Source organism: Myotis davidii, unplaced genomic scaffold (assembly GCF_000327345.1).
Source record: "Myotis davidii unplaced genomic scaffold, ASM32734v1 scaffold189, whole genome shotgun sequence".
NCBI classification, from domain to species: domain Eukaryota; kingdom Metazoa; phylum Chordata; class Mammalia; order Chiroptera; family Vespertilionidae; genus Myotis; species Myotis davidii.
This window is the reverse complement of record NW_006383017.1, coordinates 5,367,723-5,389,032: the sequence shown is the minus strand read 5'-3', so window position 1 is coordinate 5,389,032 and position 21,310 is coordinate 5,367,723. Positions and strand designations below refer to the sequence as shown.

Here is a 21,310-nt window from a genome sequence, read left to right as displayed (position 1 = left end):
CCCCCCCCCCCCCCCCCCCCCCCCACTTCACCCTGTATGAATTAACTTCTCAGATAATTCCCATTTGCCACAGTTCAGAGGAGTTAATTTGTTCCCTGAGTCTGTAGATGAGAAAAAGGCCCGTGGAGCCTGGGCCCTGAGTTGGAGGACAATAGGGGGTGGATGGAAATTGTCCATGGAGATCTTTATCAGCCCCAGGAGGGAGCCTGGCCACGCCCGGCTGCCCAGCTCTTTCTAGCTGGGCCCCTGCAGGGAGAGGAATTCCACCTGGTCCCAGGTGCTCATAGAGGAGTGGTTCTCAACCTTGGCTGCACATTAGAATCACCTGGGAATCTTTTTAAAATCCTGATGTCTGGGCCTCATCCTCCAGAAATTCTGTTTCTTTGTGACTAATGTTGTGGCCTCACCCCACAACAAAGAAACAATTTCCGGAGGAGGAGGCCCAGAAATCAGGATTTTAACAAGATTCCCAGGTGACTCTAATGTGCAGCCAAGGTTGAGAACCCCTGACATAGAGCTGCTTGATGCTACACTAGCCAGTCGTCCTTGAGCCAAGGATGAGCAGCAGATGTGGGGCTTCCTGTCACCTGGGCCTTGTCCTTTGTGGCTCTTGTTCTGCTCAGGATTAGGCTGCCCCAGGAGCACAGGCTTCCTCTGCCACTTGTGCCCTCCAGCTGTTTATTGTGGGGCACCTGGTGGTAGGGGCATCTGAGACACACCTTTACCTGGCAATGGACACGCCAGATCCGAGGACATTTTTATGCCAGCTTTCCCTGAACCCGGGATTACTGCGAAAGGAGAATTCTACACACTCTGTGGGTTCACAGAAGTGACATCCCCTCCTTGACCCTCCACCCCCATTGTCATCCAGCAGCTGAACCCCAAATCCTCCTGGGAACATTGAGATGTAAATACCATTCACTCTCAGCACAGCCCCTGACACGGTGAGCCTCCCCTGCAGAAACTGCATAAGGTGCCACATCCTCTCTTATGATGTCCCCCCACATAGCTCTCTAATATGCTGCTCTTTAAAAGGGAGCTGTGCTGGGGTGCCTCCCACACCCGCCCACAATCCCAACACCCTATTTGTGTTTCATACAAGAGTTGGATACAAATTTTTTTGGAAACAAAAAGAATGGGGAAGAGAAAAATCTTGATTCTGAGTTGTTTTATATTCATTTATTCAGCAAATATTTATTGAGTGTCTACCATGTGCCAGGCACTCTGCTGCTTGCCAAGTATGCATTGGTGAATACATCAGACCCAGGCCCCGTGTGTGGGTCAGGGCCCCAGCAGGAAGCAGATGGCACATGCAAAGAGTAATCAGTGAGGAGGGCCACTGGGTGGGACCGGGGCCTTAGCTGGAGAACTACAGCCAACCTCCAGCCTGCTGCGGAGGGCGCCAGGGTAGTAAGACCCCAGAGGAGCTCTCTTGCTGCCCTCTGTTCTCCTCCAAGGAGGCAGACCCAACTAGAAGCCAGCGGATAAGAAAGCCAGCCATTGACATAGCTTTCACAGGAGAACAGGGTGGAGATGGGTTATTAACACACGTAAGAATGGATTGTGATATATGCTATGAAAGAAAGGAGCAGGGTGGGGAATAGAGAACACTGAGGGGTAAGCACATGAAAACGATGGTCAAGGAAGCTCTCTGAAGTGATATTTCAGCTGAGAAGGACTTAACTTTGCAAAGGAGGGGAGGAGGAGAAGGAAGGAGATGATGGGCTCTAGGAGTAGCATATGCAAAGGCCCTGAGGCAGTGGTTGCAGGAACTGCACTCAGGCCAGTGTATGGGAGTGTGGTTGTCAAGGGGGAAGAAAGCTTTATTTAGAGCTGGGAAGCTGTCACATTTGATTGCTGGCTCAAATTCAGCCTCCTGGAGTCCCTCCGAGAGCGCTGTCCTGGTCCCCTTTTCACTGTGTTAACTGAAAGCAGAAAAAGAATGCCAGAGTGGGTTTAGGACGCTAATCCGCAATGAAGCAAAAATATCATGTGTGTTGGGTAGTGCGAGGGAAGAACATGCCATTTAAGACAAAATGTTTGATTTTTTTAAAAACCCGTGAACTCTTTCTGTTGATCGTTCTCTTGCTGTACCATACTTTTCCCTTCAGTGCTGAGTTCTGGCTTGGTCATCTCCTGGATTTCATATACGTGGTACATTTGAATATTGCCCCGCTATCCTGGCTTAGCCAGACAACTAATATGTGAATCTGATTAAAAGCCTTTCCTTAAGTAAAAAGTAAGCCTTGAAAACATGGCTAAACAGAAGTATGATTCACAAACCCCCTTCTCTTTTCATTGCACAAATCAGCCAGTGGTGGCCATGGCAAGCAGACTCTGGGGCTCGGGTTGTGTTCATCGGTCCTTAGAAGAAAGATTGAGCCGCTGTCATTGTCCCAGGAGGGCATTGCTGTGATTGCAAGGCTTTTGCCTGGCCTTCAACGATCTGGGTCCTCCCACCTCAGCTCAGAATCCTCTGAGGCTGAGGTCTGGGCGTTCAGGAAGATTTCCGTTGTTGGGAGGGGTTGTCATGTCACTTGGTCCTGCTAGGAGCTCATCCCAGTGTTTGAGGCAGGAGGTGAGGCCCAGTGAGTTCACAGTGAGGACAAATTCAGCGACTGCTGACCAAGACTGGCCCTCACAAATCGCAGGAGCCGTCACATGTTTGAGGCCCTTGGCGGCCACCCGCTTGGCTCTGGATAAGGGAGCCGGTGTCTCCTGGGAATTGCACCCTCACACTCAGAAGGCTGAGAGTGAATACTTCACGCTTAGTCTAACGAAAATGGTCGCCAGGCCTTCTCCATCTCTTTTAAGAGAGAGTTTGTTAGGGTACCCTTTGGGAAGATGTAGGGTAGACGCTGGAATATTCACACACTGGTTCTCAGTCGTGGTCACACTTGGAATTGCCCGGGAGCGTAAAGAAATTCTGAAGCCTGGGCCCCAGTCCAAGATTCCAATTTAACTGCCGTGGGGTTTGGCCTGGGTAAGGGGATGTTTTAAGGCCCCCCAGTAATTCTACAGAGCAGACAACATTGAAGGCAAGCCCAGATTCTTCCTCAGGCACATATGTTTCTAACTGCCAGGAGGATTTGTGGGGGCTGCCAGCGCCCCAGTTTGGTCTGTCCTTCCTGACTGCAAAGTAGCGCAGACCCTCTGGGAAAGGGCTCTCATTTCCAAGCACACAAATGCTCTTAGTCCTGTCGTTGCTCTGCCTGATCCTGCCCGAAGCTTCTGGAAATTGCCATTAAGGTGATAGTCTCAGGGTCAGATAGACCCGTGTTCAACTCTCGGCTCTGTCTGTTACCAGCTCCGTGCGTGACCTTGAGCAAAATGCCTGAACTCTGAGCCTGAATGTTCTCACCTATAACCACCCTTTTATAGGGTTAATGAGAAAACACTTAACATAATGCCGAGATCACAGAAAACCTTCAGAAACGTTTGTTGCTTTCATCATCAACAGAGATGTGGACTAATCTCATCTCTGGATTGATCCTGGTAGAGTTAAGACTGAAGTGGAAAGTCAAGTGAGCGACAGTAACCAACAATGACAGCTGTTACCCACACCTTGTAGGTGAAGGAACTAAGGATCAAAGAGTGTGAGGTCACGTAGCTGATGAGTGGCTGAGTGGGGTGTGCCCAGCTGCACCTGGAACTACTACCCTGCATTCCCCTCCATAAAATAGAAGCTCTTTTAAAATATATATATAAAGCCCCCTACTGGGGGGGGATCGAACCCGAAACCTGGGCGGGGGATCGAGCCCGAAACCTGGGCATGTGCCCTTGGCCGGAATCGAACCTGGGACCCTTTAGTCTGCAGGCCAACGCTCTATCCACTGAGCCAAAGCAGCGAGGGCTAAAATAGAAGCTCTTGAAGGAGGAGGGGCTCTTGGTGACATCAGCCCTTAATCTTGGCAGAGAAAAGGGAGTTTACACAAAGCTCAGGTCATTCTCTGATGGGAAGGGTCCTCCAGGGAGACATCAGCAGATGAAGCCAAGATGGGCAGGGCCTGCCAACTGCCACAAGCACCTTGAAAACCCATCTTTTGCCCATTTACATTGTTTGTTTCCCTTGTCCCAGCTGCCCTGCCCAGATGGCACCCACAGCAGCCAGGGCACCAGCCAGCCCCAGCCCACACAGCCTGGCAGCTGCCATCGCAAGACTCGGGCACCCTGCTGAGAAAGGCAGTCTGGCCTCTCCTCCTCCTGCTCATGGCTTTTCTTCCTCCTAGTAAACCAAGAACCTCGGCAACTCACCTTTCAACAGCAGTGATTCAGTGTTTCTCAAGGTTTGTGTGTGTGTGTTTTAAATAAGACATGCCTTTTATTTTAAATCAAACATGAGACTCACACCCCTCCCCCGCCAGAGTTCGTGATGGCTTACGCTCCCACACTCTTGTCCAGAGACTATCCTCTGTGCATCCTCAAGGCAGCGACGATCTACGTCATAAAGAGAGCTAACAGCTTCAAAGTGTTCTAGGTGGGACACTATGTTAACTATGACATAGACATTTCTTAGTTAATCTTTATAATAATCCTGCAAAACACGTGTCATAGCACCTCCATTTCCCAGATAAGGAATGCAAGACTTAGAACACAGGATCACAACAGGGCAGGTGGCTTGACCCAGGGTCTCAATGCCTGAGTCCTGTTCTTTTAACCATAACACCATGGTTCTCAACCAGGGTGGTTTTACACTCACACACTCATACTCACACACACGGGACATGTGGCAATGTCTTGGAACATTTCGAGTTGTCACAAGAGCGTATGGGATCTCCTGGCAGCTCGGGGGAGAGGGCAGGGGTGTTGCTGAGCATCCTACAGGGCAGAGCCCACCCCCACAGCGGAATGACTGCGCCCAGTCAGTAATGCCGAGGTGGCGAATCTCTGCCGAAGCCCTGGATGCTGAGCTACCTGTTTCGTTTGTCCTGTGAACACAGTAGTTACTATGGTACCAGGACGGTGACTATGCTTGGTAAAGCACCGTGCCCATCCCTAACTCCACAGCTCTCCCGCCAGCAGGGACACATAGCGCTCCACGCCCCACTCTGACAACCCCTGGGTGTGACTTTGTCACAGTCACTGCGTCCCTTCAGCAGCAGAGGTGGAGTCGGTCTCGGGTCTCTCTTCATGGTGAATCCCATTTCTGTGCGGTCCCAGGGCCAGGCCTCAGTGGCCCCGGACGGACGTGGAGAGGCAGGTGGCGCTCAGACCACGCCAACCCTTCCTTCCTCCTCTTCCCTCTCTTCCTCTTCCACCGCCAGCGCCCTCCTCCGCAGCTGGAGGCTCCTTCCACAGGAGCAGCCTGACACACTGCAGGCTGCAGTGAAAGGAAAGAAGAAGAACTTTTAAAATCATATAACATGTGAGGAAGTCATGACGTCAACTGCTCGGTTCACCTGCTTCCCGCGTCCCCGTTCCCTGGTGGCACCCGCTGCCCTCTCCCCTAGTCTGTGGGATGGGAAACCCCAAGTCACCACACGGGACCGAGAGAGAAAGCAGGTCCGGGTGCCGGGGTGCCGTGGCCAGCGTCTTCAGCACCGGGCCAGGCCGGGGTGGTGCCCGATGGCCAGCGGCCAGGTGCTGGGGAAGGACACGGCCTGCTCCCAGCTGGGCAGGCAGGAGCCTGCTTTCTGGCCTGGGAGGCAGAGGGCCTCTGCCTTCTGTCTGTCAGGTTAACCAGGATTTGAAGGCTCCCCCTGTGGTCTGGGGGATCCCCTGTCCCCCTGCATCCTCTCTGAACCTGAGATTCCTCCTTTGAAAATGAGAATTACTGTACCTACTCTTAGGGGGTTCAGGAGACTCCGATGAAGTCGGATATGTACAACTGCCAGCACCTTGCCCTGCCCCTGGTACATATTCAAAAGGGTGCCTCTTGGGAAATACCAATGGGGAAAGCTCAGAGGACGGGCTTGGCGCAGTGGTGGCGACTGGGGCGGGGGGGCACGGGGTGGACAGTGATGGGGTGAAGTAGGAGGCGTAGTGGCTTTGGTTAGTGAGGACTTGCGTGCCTGGGGCTAGGCTAGGGCAGTGTGTGCCTGAGCTCATTGTGTAGGGTGGGTCTGTTCTTACTCCTGACAGCCTTCCTCCCTCTTCCCTGCCTCATCTTCCTCTGTAGCACTTAGCACCCTGCGGCATAGGACATTTAGTACTTATTTTGTTTCCTTTTCCCTCCCTCGTTGCCCCAGCCGCTGGTGCTGCTGGACACATAGTAGGTGTTTGGTAATCTGACCCAGGGTCGGCATTCATAAAATATTTGTTGAGTAAATGAGCCTCCGTTTTACAGATGAGAAAACAGAATCTTAGATCAAGAGATTTGCCCAAGACCATGCGGCTGCTGACGGCACAGTGCCTCCCGCAGGTCGGGCAGCCAGGAGTGGTGGCCACAGGAAATGTCCGCGTGGCTCCCAGGCTCACCAGCTGACAGCAGCAGGGACCGTGTGGGCTCGGAGCTTGGGGAGCACGGCTTGAGCTCTGTGACCGCTGCCCTGGGTGCTCAGACCCCCCTGTGAGCTCCAGGTATTTCAGCCACGAAACAGCTCAGAATAACTTAGTACAAGATTGGGGGAGGGTGGGTGTTCTTTGCCGCGCCTCCCAATGTCCCCGAAATGATAGACTTTGTGCTTAATATCCTTGTCCCCGGCTCCGTTTCAGCCCGAGAGAAAGTGTCTCACGTTTAGTTCTCCTGGGTGGTAGACCAAGGTGGAAAGGGGGAATCTGCCAACTTGTCCCATGTAATTTCATCGTCTTCTGGAATTACAAACAAAAAATACTCCTTAAAAAATTAAAAAGCTCTAAAGTTACAAAACCGTTTTTAAAAATTGCAAAATTATAAAACCTTCTGTACAAATTGAGATTGCCCCATAATTTCGTTCTATCCCCTATGAGGTGACTGTTTCTTTGGTGTTTGTCTCTGGGCAAATAAAAAAATTAAAACACGGACAGATCTATAATTACAAACAGTGACCCTACCGTTTCGCAGTTGCCTTTTTTGCTGAGTACACCTGTCCTTCTCCCCTGCTGGCGCACATCCCTCCTGTCCATCGGACGCTGCATGGTGCTTCATCAGCCTCTCGCTGGACACTGGATTTTTCCCAGAGTTTTCACTGTTGAAACCTGTGTTTCGTTGAGCACCTTTTTATGTGAGTTTATGTTCTTGTTTGCGGTTTTCTGTAGCATAAATTCCTAGAGGTCAGGATTTCTGGGACGGGATTTCTGGGGCAGGTTTCTGTAGGTGCTCCCCAATGGCCTCCTCCAGGTTGTACATTTGTGTACGTCCATCGGAAGACGGGGGCTCTGAGCTGGGCACTTGGTAGGGGCAAGTCCAGCTTGTGGGCCGGGACTACACAGCCTACCCGTTGGACAGCCACCGGCTGATATCGTAGGGTTTGAAGTGCTCAGAGAGCAGGGAATAGCCCTGATGGCCTACGAGCTGGAACCACACCAAGTCAAATGCCTGCCTCTCTGCCAGGCTCCAGCAGCCTGGCGGGTTCCTCAGGTGCCAGCCATCTGGACGGTTTCCAGGGGAGCGCGGCTGCCATGCTCCCTGGCTGGGCTGGCACAGGGACCACACTGCGTGACGAGGCCTGGGAATTAAGTCATCAGTCTTCACCAGCCAAGATCTGGCGGGAAAGGTAGCAAACTGTCCTGGAAACCCTGCGTGGGACAGAGGCTTGGGGCTTGGCGGGTCACAGAGCCCTCGCACCTGGCTTGGCGCTGGTGAGACGGTGACGTAACACACAGCTTTCAGACTCCGAATTCCAAGGTCGCCTGCGAGTGAGGGAGCCGGTGCTGGGGACCTGTTTCCTTATCCGCTTTCACGTGACTTCAGAGCAGTGGGTTTTCATCTTATAGGCACCAAAACCAAATGAAGAATTTAAGTGTGAATTCTTGAGCCCCGCTCCCAGAAGTTCTGATGCACTCAGTCTAGGACAGGAACCAGGAACATGCATTTAAATAAGCCCCGTAGGGGGGCCCTGGACAGTGTGGCTCTGTGGTTGGGTGTCAGGTTCCATTCCTGGTCAGGGCACATGCCCGGGTTGCAGGCTCCATCCCCGCTAGGGGGCAAGTCAGGAGGCAGCTGATTGATGTGTCTCTCTCCATCCCTCTTCTTCTTGCCCTAAAAATCAGTCAACAAAAACAGATTAAAAGACGTGAAAAAGCCCCGAGCTCTATTCTACACTGAGCCTTGGCCGTTCCGATATGACTTCCTGGGACAATGACAGAGTAGCAGGTCAGGACCAATGAAAGATGGCCAAATAGACAAACCTCGAGTTTAGGTTTCTCTCTTTTTCTTCCTACCAACAAACGGTACCCCTAAATGTCCCCTGACTGTCTGAGGACCCCCCAAGTGTTTTCATTTCTGACCACTCTGGCAGCACCCTGTACCTCTCCTCTCTCTCCCCGGCACCATTGCCTCGGATTGGCTCTGCTCTGGTGCCTGTGCAATATCCCACACTGACCGGATAGTGGAAGGTGTCTGCCTTGGGTCATAGAATCAAAGTCACCGACTCTCACAGAAGTGAGTGGACGTGAGAAAGGTATAAACCTGCAGCTATAAAATAAATAAATCCTGGGGATGTAATGTACAGTTGGCGGCTATAGTTAATGGCACTGAATTGTATATTTGAACGTGGCTAAGAAGATAGGTCTTAGAAGTTCGCATCACGAGAACAAATATTGCAACCGTGTGTGGTGATGGATGCTGAGTAGGCGTGCTGTGGTGATCATTTTCCAACATATGCAAATAGCAACTCTTTGTCTTACAAACCTGAAACTAATATAATGGTGTATGTCAGGTATGTCTCAATAAAGAAAGTTTGGGAGACCACCCTCTATTCCCCCCCCCCAAAAAAAATGTAGACTCTCAGGTGGGAGAAGCTCTGGTGGAGAATCAGGAGGAGAGAAGAGCTGAGGCTCAGAGCAGAGAAGATTTATTCGGGATTTTTGCAGGAGAGTGGAGACTCTAGGTCCCTTGCTATCCAGGCCAATTACAGATGCTCCTTGACTTACAATGGGTAGCATCCCAGTAAACCTATAACAAGTTGAAAATATCTCCCTAACCGGTTTGGCTCAGTGGATAGAGCGTAGGCCTGCGGCCTGAAGGGTCCCAGGTTCGATTCCCATCGAGGGCATGTACCTTGGTTGCCGGCACATCCCCAGTAGGGGGTGTGCAGGAGGCAGCTGATCGATGTTTTTCTCTCATCAATGTTTCTAACTCTCTATCCCTCTCCTTTCCTCTCTGTAAAAAATCAGTAAAATATATTTTTTTAAAAAAAAGAAAATATCATTAAGCCCAAATGCATTTAGTACCTCACTATAGCGTGCGGGAGTGGGAGCTGGGCCCACAGCTGCTGCTGCCCAGCATCATGAGAACATCCCACCACATACCACTAGGCCGGGGAAGATCTAAACTCAGAGTTTGGAGTATGGTTTCTACTGAGTGCAAATAGCTTATGCACCATTGTAAAGTCACAGAACCTTAAGTCAAGCGGTCATAAGTCAGGGGCTGCCTGTACTTTTCCCACTGCTATGGTAAACACAGTTTCTAGGAAATATACAATCCATGGAATTTCACAAATGAAAATTAAAGATTGGACTAAGGTGAAAGGTGAGTATTGGTGAGTGTTTCTCGGCATCTGCAAGGGTTCAGGATGTCCCTTGTTCGTGACACCATTAATGCCGGGATCTTGTTCCGGCAGTAAGAAGGGTTCAGCAATCTGGAAAAGGGGCTGTGTGTAACTTAAGGAGAGAGTCCAAAGACAAAATATAATTTTGAAAGGCATTTGGGGGTCAGAGGAGCCTAGTTAAGAAACTAAGATCTCCTCGTCTCAGGACCCCATGCTTTTTATTAACACAAATTGTCCTGAGGCAAGGCAGAGATAAACACTTCAAAGGGTCAGGTTTCGTATACAGAGTCCATTGTCAGAATGGGGACAATTAGCCTACGGCTGTTCAGGTGTTTGGCCAGTAGGAGGCAATAACATGTAGATTAAGATGTCCTTATCTTGCTGGCAGCAAACAATCATCCCTTTTCAGGTTTGGGGAAATGCCTTTAGCCATTCCCAACAGGTGACAACATATGTGACTCAGCCCTTGTTGAGTCCCCAAGCTCCATCAACCTTTCGGTGAAACTCTTGCAATTATGGCATGCTGGCATTGGCTTCCAACAAGTGAGGGCCCTGTCTGGTGGGGCCAGGACCAGGGTCAGGCCACCTCCGTGGGTACATAATTGAAAGAAAAACCCATTAGCCAAGATAAGCAATATTTCAATGCAGTGTTTTAAGAAGCAAAATGCATGCCAACATCTATGTTTAACAAAATGTCAAATTTGTAAATAAAGTCAGGGTCAGTTTCATTGATTATCCCCTTTTGTGTAAGGCTCCAGCCTCACTGGGCATGGCCCTGGCACAGTGACAGGGTCAGACGTGGTAAGCAGATATGTTCAGATTCTAATAGGAACCAATGTTCAGCCAGTATTCATTCCCCAAAATGTGTCCTTTTGAGTCAGGGTGGATCTGGTTGGGGATGGGGTTCTATTGTCAAAACATGGGAAACAGCACATGTTCTCTTCGTTTTTTTCCTGCTGTGCCGAAGCAGTGGAGGGTTTTGGAATGTCCTTCAGCAGCTGCCAAACTTACTGGCCTGCAGAATTATTTTCTCATGACTCAGAGGGGAAATTTGGAGACTTTCCTTACCTCCCAGGCTGGTTCCTATGGGGTGCAGGGTGGGAGGAGAAAGCGATCGCCTTTGGAGGATGCCGGATGCTCAGCTCCTCCCAGCCTAGCAGCTGCTCCTCCATCTGTGCGGACCGTGCAGCTGGCCGAGTCCGCGCTGCCTCAGGAAGGCGGGTGAAGGGCACAGCCAGCTGGGGCAGGAGCCAGAGCTGGGAGCCAGTTTCCATGGCCGGGTCAATGCCTGTGCTTCCCAAGAACCCAAGTCCCAGCTTCGCTGGTCCCTTGTCAGAAGCAGGGGATCGGTTGGTGGCAGTTCTGGTGATGAGACAAGAAGGAGAGAACAGGATGGACAGGGCCACACCTCCTCTCTTTCTAAGGTTTTCTGGCTCCTGGACCGAGGTCTGGGGCTGGTGCCAGCTTAGATACAGTCCCCTGGATGGTCTCTGTGATCACAACTTCCTGGATGCCATCATGAGGAACAAGAGATGCCAGGTGTTCTCTCCAGATCTGGGAGCTAAAGGAAGGCACTCCATTCCCTTGTGGTCTGTGGGCAGCAACATCAGCCTCTCCTGGGAGCTTCTAGAAACGCAGAGGCCGGGCCCACCCCGAGGCCTTTGCCTGCCCTCTGGTCCCTGACTGCCAGCACTCCTGCCGCCTCCTTTCCCTCCTGCTCACAGCACTGAAGGAGCAGCAGGGCGCTGACAGAGCTGCTGTGCGACCTTGCAGTCCTTCCCGCTCTCTCTTAGCCCCTCTAAAAGTTGCACAGAATGCCTCGCAACATATATGATGCCACACAGAAAAGCGTTCAAAGGTGACGCATATGGTGAAGGACACTGACATGGCACCTGACCTCACTGCGCGGGCACCATCTGAACTCTGTGCGTTAACCCAAGGGATGCTCAGTCACCGGCACCCTAATGAGCAGGTTCTACCATCTCCACTTTACAGATGAGGGTGCTGAGGCATGTGCAGCTCACAGCCTTGTCAGGAGGCACAGCTGTCAGGCCGGGCTGGAGGGTGAGCTGCACAGCCTCACCTCTGCGCTGTCCCAACCGCTTCATTCATCCTGCCCGCCAGCACCTGAGGGACACTCTCAAACCCACTCAGCCTAGACAAGTTCCCTTTGGCTCCCACTCCCTTTCCGGCCCCTCCCTGCGTCTCTCCTGTTCACTCTCAGAGCACAGGAACTTTCTCTTTCTCTGGGCTCCTCCGCATCCTCTGGGTCTCACCCTGATGATCAGCAACGCGGTTCTTTGCCAGCTCTGTGCCAAGGTAGAGCCAGTCTCACACTCTCCAAGCCCTGCGTTTCCCCCACCTCATGACTACTGTCCCTACCACTTTGTGTCTGTGCTGAGCCAGCCACGTCTTCCCTGCACAGTGCTGGGTCCTGTGGGGTGTTCCCCGAGGCCGCAGAGCCTGGCCATGGCAGGACTGCGTCAAACTCTTTGAAGAAACCAAGTCAGTGTCAGGGCCTGGCTGCACCTCTGCATCCCTGGGCAGCCATTTAGCAAAGTTTCCTGAGCGAAGACGCGGGCAGCTGCATGGACTCGGCTAGTGGACTCGGGAAAGCAGCGTGGGGTGGGTGTGTGCAGGCTTCAGCGGCCGGAGTGTTTGCGCATCCTTTCAGTGAGCAGTGGGCTGTGTGACACCAGAGCCACAGGCCCTCGGAGGGAGCAGTTGCTGAAATTTACCCGTCTGTTTCTACAAGCATCGCATCCTGGTTTGTCCCTTCACTCCCTTTCACGCTGCGTCTTTGTTGGGGTCACCATGTACCAGGAAGTTGATGGAATGAGCAATTCCGTGATAGAAGGTGGGAGACAGCCAGACAGATCCGAGTTTTGGCCTCGACCAGGTTCGTCCTGGAGATTGTATGGGGTCCATAGAGAAGTGATTTTAGTCCTGGTTTAAAGGCGAGTCCCTAGACCAAGTGCAGCTAGAACACAACGCCTGAGGATCAGGAACCCAGAATCAGCCGTGGCCCTAGGAACCAGCTCCTTGCAAAGATTCTGATCTTCAGTTTGGGCCTGTCTCCTACAGTGAGTGGGCGGGGCGGAGTAGGGGATTGTTGGGGGGAGGCGGGCGGAGCCTGGGGGTAGGGCTCAAGCAGAAGCACCCACACTCCCCAGCCCTCCCAGCCCTCCCAGGGGCCGCTGACTGAAGGAAGCTGCTGCCAGCGCTCTTCCTGGGACCGCAGGAGCAGAGAGCAGACGTGTGACTACGTGTACGACCACATGGTCACACGGGACCTTGGACAGGCTGGACACTAGAGCAGGGAAGTAGGGAAGATGCATCCAGGGCTAGAGACTTAAAGCTCCGCTGTGGCAGGGAAGTCAGGCAACGCAGGCCTCCACCAGGGAGCTCTCCAAGCTCATCGAGGGGAGAGCAGGCTATGGGTGGGTTTGTAGGGGAGTTGAGGAGAAAACCCCCGATTTTGGAGACACAGCCCCCCCAACAGTGGAGCACACTCATCCTTCCCTAGAGAGGCGCAGGCACAGCCCTCAGCCCGGCTCAGCAGTGGCCCCAGCGTCGATCTGCTCATTGATGGCTCTTGCCCACCAAGGACATTTGGCAATGCCCCGGGACAGCTGAGTTATCACAACTACAGAGCGTGTTACTATGACAAGTGGGTGAGGCCAGGGATGCCGAGCATCCTACACAGCCGAGGGCAGCCCCACAGAGAATTACCGTGTCCCGATGCCAGAGGTACTGAGGCTGAGAGACCTGAGTTAGTGTCTGAGGGTATGAGGCTGTGGTCTCCCGGAGCAGAAGCACCCTTAGTCGCAAAGGACATTTTCCTCGAAGCTCTGTGATCAGCACAGGTTCCTCCAGCCCCAAGGGCACTGTGCCTCCAGGGTGGTGCAGACCCAGATTCAGATCCTGCAAGATGTCACTGTGCTGGTCCATGGGCCGTGCTTTGAGTAGCAAGGGGTTAGCATATGGTCACAGTCGCCCCCTTCCTTTCCTTCTTCCTCCTTCTCTTTCCACCCCCACCCCCAGCCTTCCCTGTCATACTCGGTTTGAACGATTCCATGCCCTGTCACCAAAGAACATGTGGTGGTTAAACTCCACTGCCCAGATGACAGCTGCTCTCCAGCTGTTGCCAATTTTGAATTCAGGGTGCTGATCGTATCAATTGACTTAATTGGAAAGATCAAAGTGCCCCCACACACTTAAGAAAGCTAGTCCCTCAAAGGTATGTTTGGGTTGGCCTGGGACACTCCTGCAGCGCGGAGGTCACGGCTCTGGGGATGCCCACGCTTCACAGACATTCCTGTTGTAAACCAGAGGTTGGCTGTTCCTAGAAGGGACCAGATGGCAAATATCTGACACTTTGCAGCTCAGACCGTCTCGGTCACAGCTACTCACTTCTGCGCTGTGTCAGGGAGGCAGCCACAGGCAGTGTGCAAATGAATGGATGTGTTTAGTTGTGTTCCAATAAAACTTTATTTACAAAAACAATTAAGGAGCTGGACTTGACCCCTGAGCCATATTTCGCAATACCCTATTCCGAACAGTTCCTGTTTATCCACTCTCTGCTTCAGCCCCCAAAAACTAAGTCCCATAGGGAGCCCTTACTGAAAGGAGCAGAAGCCTCGGTGTGAGTGGTTAATGTCTAAAGGACAGAGGTGAGCAGGTACCATTTCTCTTACGGCACAGAAATGTGAGTGTGTCTTTTAAGTTGGCAGAAAATCAGCTCCGGCTTCCTATGCCAGTTGTTTTTTGTTCTTAATGTTTTTGGAGGAGTGGAAGTGGAATAAATAAATAAGAAACAGAAAGGTGTACCTTTAAGTCCGTGCGTTCTTCTCTCTAGCCTTGAGCTCCTGGCTTCTGCTCTTAGAACAAATGGGGGGAAGGGACACGGCACAGATTGCCTTTCCCTTCCCTCAGACCACAGCATCCTTTGAAAGCCTGGATTTTCCTTGCTGTCCTGGCTTCTGTGAGACCTGTGTGCAGGGCGGGGACACTGTTGGGCCGCAATCTGCTGTTGCTACAGCGCCCTGGCTGTTGACAGTTTAACCACAGAGTCACAGGCTGAGTGCAATACTGACCTCTCCTTGTTGGCAGAGGCCTGTGGCCTCTACGGGCGTCTGGACATTTGTGTAGCTTTTGGCCACACTGACCCCTGGGATAAGGATGAATCAAATCTAGGCCTTCCCTCCACAGTCTCCATCTAGCACCTCGCACAAAGCCTGGCATTATTTGGAGAGGAAAAAAAAGCCTCTTTGTCTATTAATAGGACAGAGTTCCACTCGAGAGGAGAGCGACCTGGCATCTGTGCTCATGCTGCCGGGGAGTCTTCTGCGGGGACCCCGATAAGGCGGCCAGACTGTGGGCTGCAGCCAGAGCTCTCTGGAGAGCTGGGTTCACAGTCTCCACGTCCCCTCCAACCCTGTGCTCCTGCACACATAACTAGTACACGCTCGCATACACACATCGTGGCGCAGGCAGCAGGGAAAGAAATGTACATTCATTACAGGATCACCGAGTGGCATTTGGGAGCCCCATTCGGTTGGCCTCTATTGATTTGCAGCGTTTTGACAAATGGAATAAAGAGTTGAGTTTCATCTGGGTGGAGGAATAATCCCCGACTGCAGTTTGGAGGCACAAATTATTTTAACAGTGGTTCATCCGTGGCGAACATTGCCATGTGTGGGGGCCTGTGTGGGTCGTGTTTCTCAGGTTCATTCATCCCTGTCATCATGCATTCATCAAGTATTTGGTGTAAGATTCTTGGGACATGCTGTCTTTTACCGAGGACTTTTAGGCCCTGCACACTTCCTTCCTGTATAGTGAATCCAGGAATGGGGCCTAGCAAGCAGGAGCCAGCCCCTGCTCCCTTGCGGCTTATGGACTAGCTAAGTAGACGGAAAGGAAATAAAAACTGTACGAATACATTACAGCTGTGATGGGTCTCAAAAAGGAGAGGTACACATCTCCTCATCTAATAACCACGACAGTTTTCAATCTCCGATGCTGCTGTTGTGCCCATTTTGCAGATGCATCTCAAGAGGTTGAAAAGCTGCCCGAGTCACCCAGCCAGGAAGTGGCTCTCTCTCCACTTGTGCTCAGAGTGAGAGAGGAAGGGGGTTTTTATCAAAGTGAGGGGTAAACTGTGATACTACAGTTCCATCTTGGGGCCTTGGCACCTGCTCACTTAAACAGAGCTCCAGAGCTTTGGTTACTGAGATAAAACATTTTTTGTAGATGGAGGAGCTAATTATAAATCATGTGTTCTTCAACTTTAAAATTGGAGAAGCCCCAGATGGTGGGCCGTGCGATGAACCGCCGGTGACAGTGAGATTGGCAGGTGTGGGGTGGTGTTTTTGTTCCTCTCGGTTGGCGTCCCACCATCTGAATCACAATCCGTTGCTCTTTAGGTCTGGTCCACTCCAGGTCAGGGGGTGGTGGCTTCTTCCTGGCGGTGGGTAGTGTGAGGAGTCACTGATCTCAACTCCACAAATATTTCCTGAGCACCAGTGGGGTGCCAGTCAGTGCTGCTGCCAGGAGAGTGCAGTGAGCACGAGAAAAAGACCCCTTTCCCGTGGGCATTCATTCAGCTACAGACATACACACACACACTGAGGAAAATAAGTCAGGACGGGGGCCTTCCAAAGGGTCAGGTACTACAGTGAGACTGGTTGGTGGGGAAAACCTCACTACTTTAGAAAGAGCGAGCTCGGCAGGCACCATGGAAGAGGTGACATTTACCTGAGGCCCTTGATTAGAGGAAGTCAGCTTTGCAAAAGGGAGAGTTTTCCAAAGGGGCTGGAGTGGGCTGGCAGGTACGCTGGAGGAGGAGGGAGAATGTAAGTGAGGCTGAACAGGGGGAGCAAGGAGCACCGTTTAGCCAGTGGTTGTGGGGAGACAGAGGGCCTTGCATTTTGCATAAGGACTCTGGGTTTTGCCACAGAGCCACCCTGTTGAGAAGCAAGTACACAATTATTGCTCATCTATCGGCCATTTTATTCATGTCCTGTGTGCAAGAAGCTCCTGGGAAAAGTTCTGAGTTAATAAATGAGAACAGACAGAGCAGGTAGCATTTCCAATCCCACCACACAACCGCTGGGGGAAGAGCTTAGGTGTAGGTAACACTGAGTGGGCCCTGGCCTTGCGCAGGGGCCCCCCTGCTCTTCCAGAGCGGGTGGGCTAGGGGCATCCTCAAGTCCCAGGACACAGGCCCGTAGAGGGGAGGGCAGCACCCTCCAGTGGAACTAACGCTGCCTGTCTTCACCGTTACCTCCTCAGTGGGACCTGAATCTCTGCAGCCGCAGGACGTTCTCACAAGTGCTTGACTTCAGAGCGTATAGAAGACGGGTTCGGGAGAACAGCATGTCTGGGAATGTGTAGTATTTGCTAGATTGTTAATGCTGAGCCTAATTCCACTCCAGGGCGTGAGTAGACAGCTGCGCAAAGATCAGTGCGCCTGCCTGTAGAGCTTTTGCTCCTACATGCGATCTTTGAAGATTTTCCCTCCTTTCTGAAGTTGATCCGCTCACAGGACTCATTATCATCTCAGGTTTCTACCTCTTCTCTCCGCCTTCAGATGGGGAAGGTTGTGGGAGCGATGGTGATGTGTACGTCAGAGCTAGGCAGCTGGGGAAGCAGGAGTTGGCGGACTCAACTCCTCTTGCCTGACAGTTACCCCAGTAATGAAATAAAAAATAGATGGATGGCTGGACGGTTTGTTTGTCAGAATACTTTCTTGTTTTAATATGTTATCGATTTCAGACAGAGAGACAGAAACACCAGTGATAAGAGAGAAACTTGGATCAGCTGCCTTCTGCTTGCCCCCTACTGGGTGATTGAGCCTGCAACCCGGGCATGTGCTCTAACCAGGAATGGAACCGTGACCTCCTGGTTCCTGGGTTGACACTCAACCTCTGAGCCACACTGGGTGGGCCATAATACTTTCTTAACAGACATATCCGACATTTAAATTTGGCTCTTTAATGAGAGCATTGCTTTAAGTATAACTTACATAAGGTAAAGCGAACAAGTGTTGAAATTACACCTCAAAAAATTTTACATATGCCTGTCCTTTTATAACCACCACCCAGATCTAGATACAGAACATTTTCAGTGCCCTTGGGGTTCCCCTTATTTCCACCCCCGCCCCATTCTGACCTCTGTCACCATAGATAGCCTTAGCCTGTTCTTGAACTTCATATAAATGGAATCATACACTGTGTTCTCTTTTTTTTCTCAATTCCTGTGGGATTCATCAATATTGGTGGGTGTAGTCATTCATTCTATTGATGTGTAGTATCCCCTAGTGTCATGGTTTCTCATTACTGACATTGTGAGCTGGATAATTCTTTCTTGTGGGGACTGCCCTGTGCAGTGTAGGGTATTTAGCAGCATCTCTCTAGCGTCTACCCACTAGGGGCAAGTAGCACCTCCCAAGCCCCATAATTTCCCCTGGAATTGAAAACCACTGTGTCACATAAATATACCACAATTTTAAAGAAACGTTTTATTTGTAAACTAGAGGCCCAAAGCACGAATTCGTGCACAGGTGGGGTCTGACCACCTGCCCCAATCGGGACTGGGCCAGCCAGGGGAAGGGGCTGCGGGAGGTTGGCCGGCTGTCCCTGCTCCCAATAGGGCTGGTTGGCTGGCCACAGTGCACGTCATAGCGACCAGTCATTCTGGTTGTTCAGGTTGCTTGGCTTTTATATATATACACAGATAATTTCAAACTTAGTGAAAAGTTACAAAAATTGAACAAATAATAGACACAGTGCGTTCTTTACCTAGAGTCACCTACTGTTAATATTTTGCCCCATTTTAAACATCATTTTCTCTCTCTTGCCCACATGCAATTTATTTTTGGACTGTTTGAGAGCAAGTTGCATTCACCTTGGCCATTTGCCACTGTGACTTCCATGTGTATTTCCCAAGAATAAGGATCGTCTCCAACACTATCATAACTATCCACTAACCACAATTAGTGTACCACAATGCACTTATCACTGCCCATGTCCCAGTTTTTGTCGGTTGATCAGCAGTCATCCTTTATAGCATAGATCCTTGCTGCAGAACAGGTTCCAGTCTAGGCTCAGGCAGTGTCTGCCATGGCTCCTTAGTATCCTTCGGCCTAGAAAACCTTTCTTAGTCTTGCTGATACTGAATTTTGTAAAGAATACAATCTATTTTCTTCTTATTAGAACATTCCTCCTTTGGATGTTCTAATCGTACTTCTGAATTCATCCTGGATATGTATTCTTGACTGAAACACTGCGTAAGTCATAGTGTGTGCCTCTTAGAACATCCTATTTAGAAGCACAAGAAGTCCAGTTGCACCTCGTCAGTGATGTTAAGTTTTATCTCCACTGCAGGGTTACTAAAGTTCCCCTTACAGGTAATAAGCAATATGGGAGGGAGACACTAACATGGAAATAATCTGCCACCCCCATCAAATTCACCCCCGAAACGTAGCATACTTTCTGTTGCATGAACCAGCCTTTACAGGGATGGTTACAAACCCAGCACTCCTGTCTGCACTCCCTCAGAGCGTTCTGTATACAAGAGCCCACTCCTTCCCCCTTTCCTTCATTGATGCTTTTATCTGTTGTCAGTGTGGACTCATGTGTGCCTGTTTGTTCAGTGGCTTATAAGTCATTACTGTGTTAAATGTTATAATGCTCACGTTGCTCAGCTTTGGCTAGTGGGAACCCTTGAAGTTGGCCCTGTGTCCTTCTGACAAACTCCCAGCCCTTTTTATCTCTAACACTTCCTTACTGTTTGGCATAACATGATGTTCCAGACTCATCTCTTCCCTTCCCTTCTCCTGTCCAAGAACTGGCCATTTCTCCAGAGTTCTAGCCCCTTTTAGTGGGAAGGTTAGAAAGTACCACAATTTACTTATCCTTTTCCTGCTAATGAAAGATTGAGTTGTTTCTTGTTCTGGGCTCTTCTAAAGAAAGCTTCTCTGAATACCCTTGTGCATTTTTTTGGACCCATGAATGGATTTCTGTTGGGTATGTAATCAGAAGTGGTGATGGAAAGTCATAGAATCTCATATACCCAACAGAAATGAGTAAGTCCATAAAAAAGGACACATTCAAAGCAGCCTTTTCACAATCTCTGTGTGTGTGTGTAGCTTTAGTAGATATTGATAAGCAGTTTTTTAAAGTGCTCATAATATTCATTTATCAGGGAGCAGAAGCAAGTTGTTGGCCTCAGTAAATGAGGAGGAGTAATCATGGTAGGGTCATAATGGGCCTTAGCAATCCAAAGACATGTTGTCTGTGACCAGAAAAGGCATAATTGCTGATCCTTTCAATAGATAATGAGCCCAGCCAGTGTGGCTCAATGGTTTAGCATCAACCTATGAACCAGGAGGTCACGGTTCGATTCCTGGTCAGGGCACATGCCCAGGTTTTGGGCTTGATCCCCAGTAGGGAGCGTGCAGGAGGCAGCCAATCAATGATTCCCTCTCAGCATTGATGTTTTTCTCTCTCTCTCTCTCTCTGAAGTCAATAGATAGAGAGATAGATGATAGATAGATAGATAGATAGATAGATAGATAGATAGATAGATAGATAATGAGTGAGAAATGATGGGATTTTGCCACCTGGTCCATTCTTAAGTTTCTCTTTAGATTGCTGCTTTATGATGGGCAGAATGGAAGTGACTGAGTCAGGAATCTCCCATGACCTTCAAAATGGTTTTTATGTCAGTAATACCAGTGACAGCACTTAGGGGATGCAGGTCCACTGCTAGGAGCCCCTGCTGTTAGAGAGCATGAGGGTCACTGCTTTGTTTTAAAAGTGCCTCCCGGGGGAAGGACTGTCCCCGAGTCCCACTCACATCTTCGGGCTGAGGGGGGCCCCTTTAGAACCTGGATCACTCATTTACCAAACAGCCTGGGGAAGTGCATGTCCCTCTGTCTACACCCAGGGAGGTGTTCATTTTCAAGACATGTGAGGGACATCAGGCAGATGAGGGAACTGCTGGAAGCTGGCAGGGGACTGAGCTGGCCCAGCGTCATGGGACCAGAGTCCAGGCTTGGTTTTTGCCAGGAAGTGCGTGGGCATGGCCCGCCTTTAAAGGTTCCTGGGCCAAAATACCCGCCCTCAGTGGCTGGCTGACCATGGACTCCCAGAGGCCCTGGGAGCGCTGTGGAGAGTGAAATTCTAAATGGAGCAGCAGCGCACACCAGATGCCCAAGGGGCTCCTGGTAGCTTTGAGGAGCCTCTGCAGGAAATTAATGGGTCAAGCCTTTCTGCGGATGCACCTCAGCGGGGGCTCCTAGGTGGGCACTGCCCGCGGCGGGTGGGGAGAGCCCTCCTGCGCCCTTTCCCGGCACAGAGGTGTCCTCTGCACGGCCACACGCAGCGACCCAGGGGGATGAGCACTCAGATGCCTCCCAGCCACCGTGGCCCCCATTCCCGCCGTATTAACCTCCAGGGCCCTGTCCTCTCCCCGCAGGCCTCTCCGCGGACGGCGGCGCCAAGCGCCAGGAGCACCTGTCGCGGTTCTCCATGCCCGACCTCAGCAAGGACTCGGGCATGAACGTGTCGGAGAAGCTGAGCACCCTGGGCACCCTCAACTCGTCCGTGCAGTTCCGCAGCGCCGAGTCGGTGCGCAGCCTGCTGTCGGCGCAGCAGTACCAGGACATGGAGGGCGGC

The 21,310-nt window shown here is 51.1% G+C and overlaps 1 protein-coding gene across 1 annotated transcript in view; it reads left to right on the top strand.

Annotated features, from left to right (window-relative positions):
- PRICKLE2 (prickle planar cell polarity protein 2) overlaps positions 1–21,310 on the top strand; it is a 52,610-nt gene that overhangs the window by 28,686 nt on the left and 2,614 nt on the right. The window contains exon 7 of the mRNA XM_006779154.2: positions 21,111–21,308. Within this exon, the coding sequence (XP_006779217.1) occupies positions 21,111–21,308 (198 nt within the window). The remainder of the gene's footprint in view (positions 1–21,110; positions 21,309–21,310) is intronic.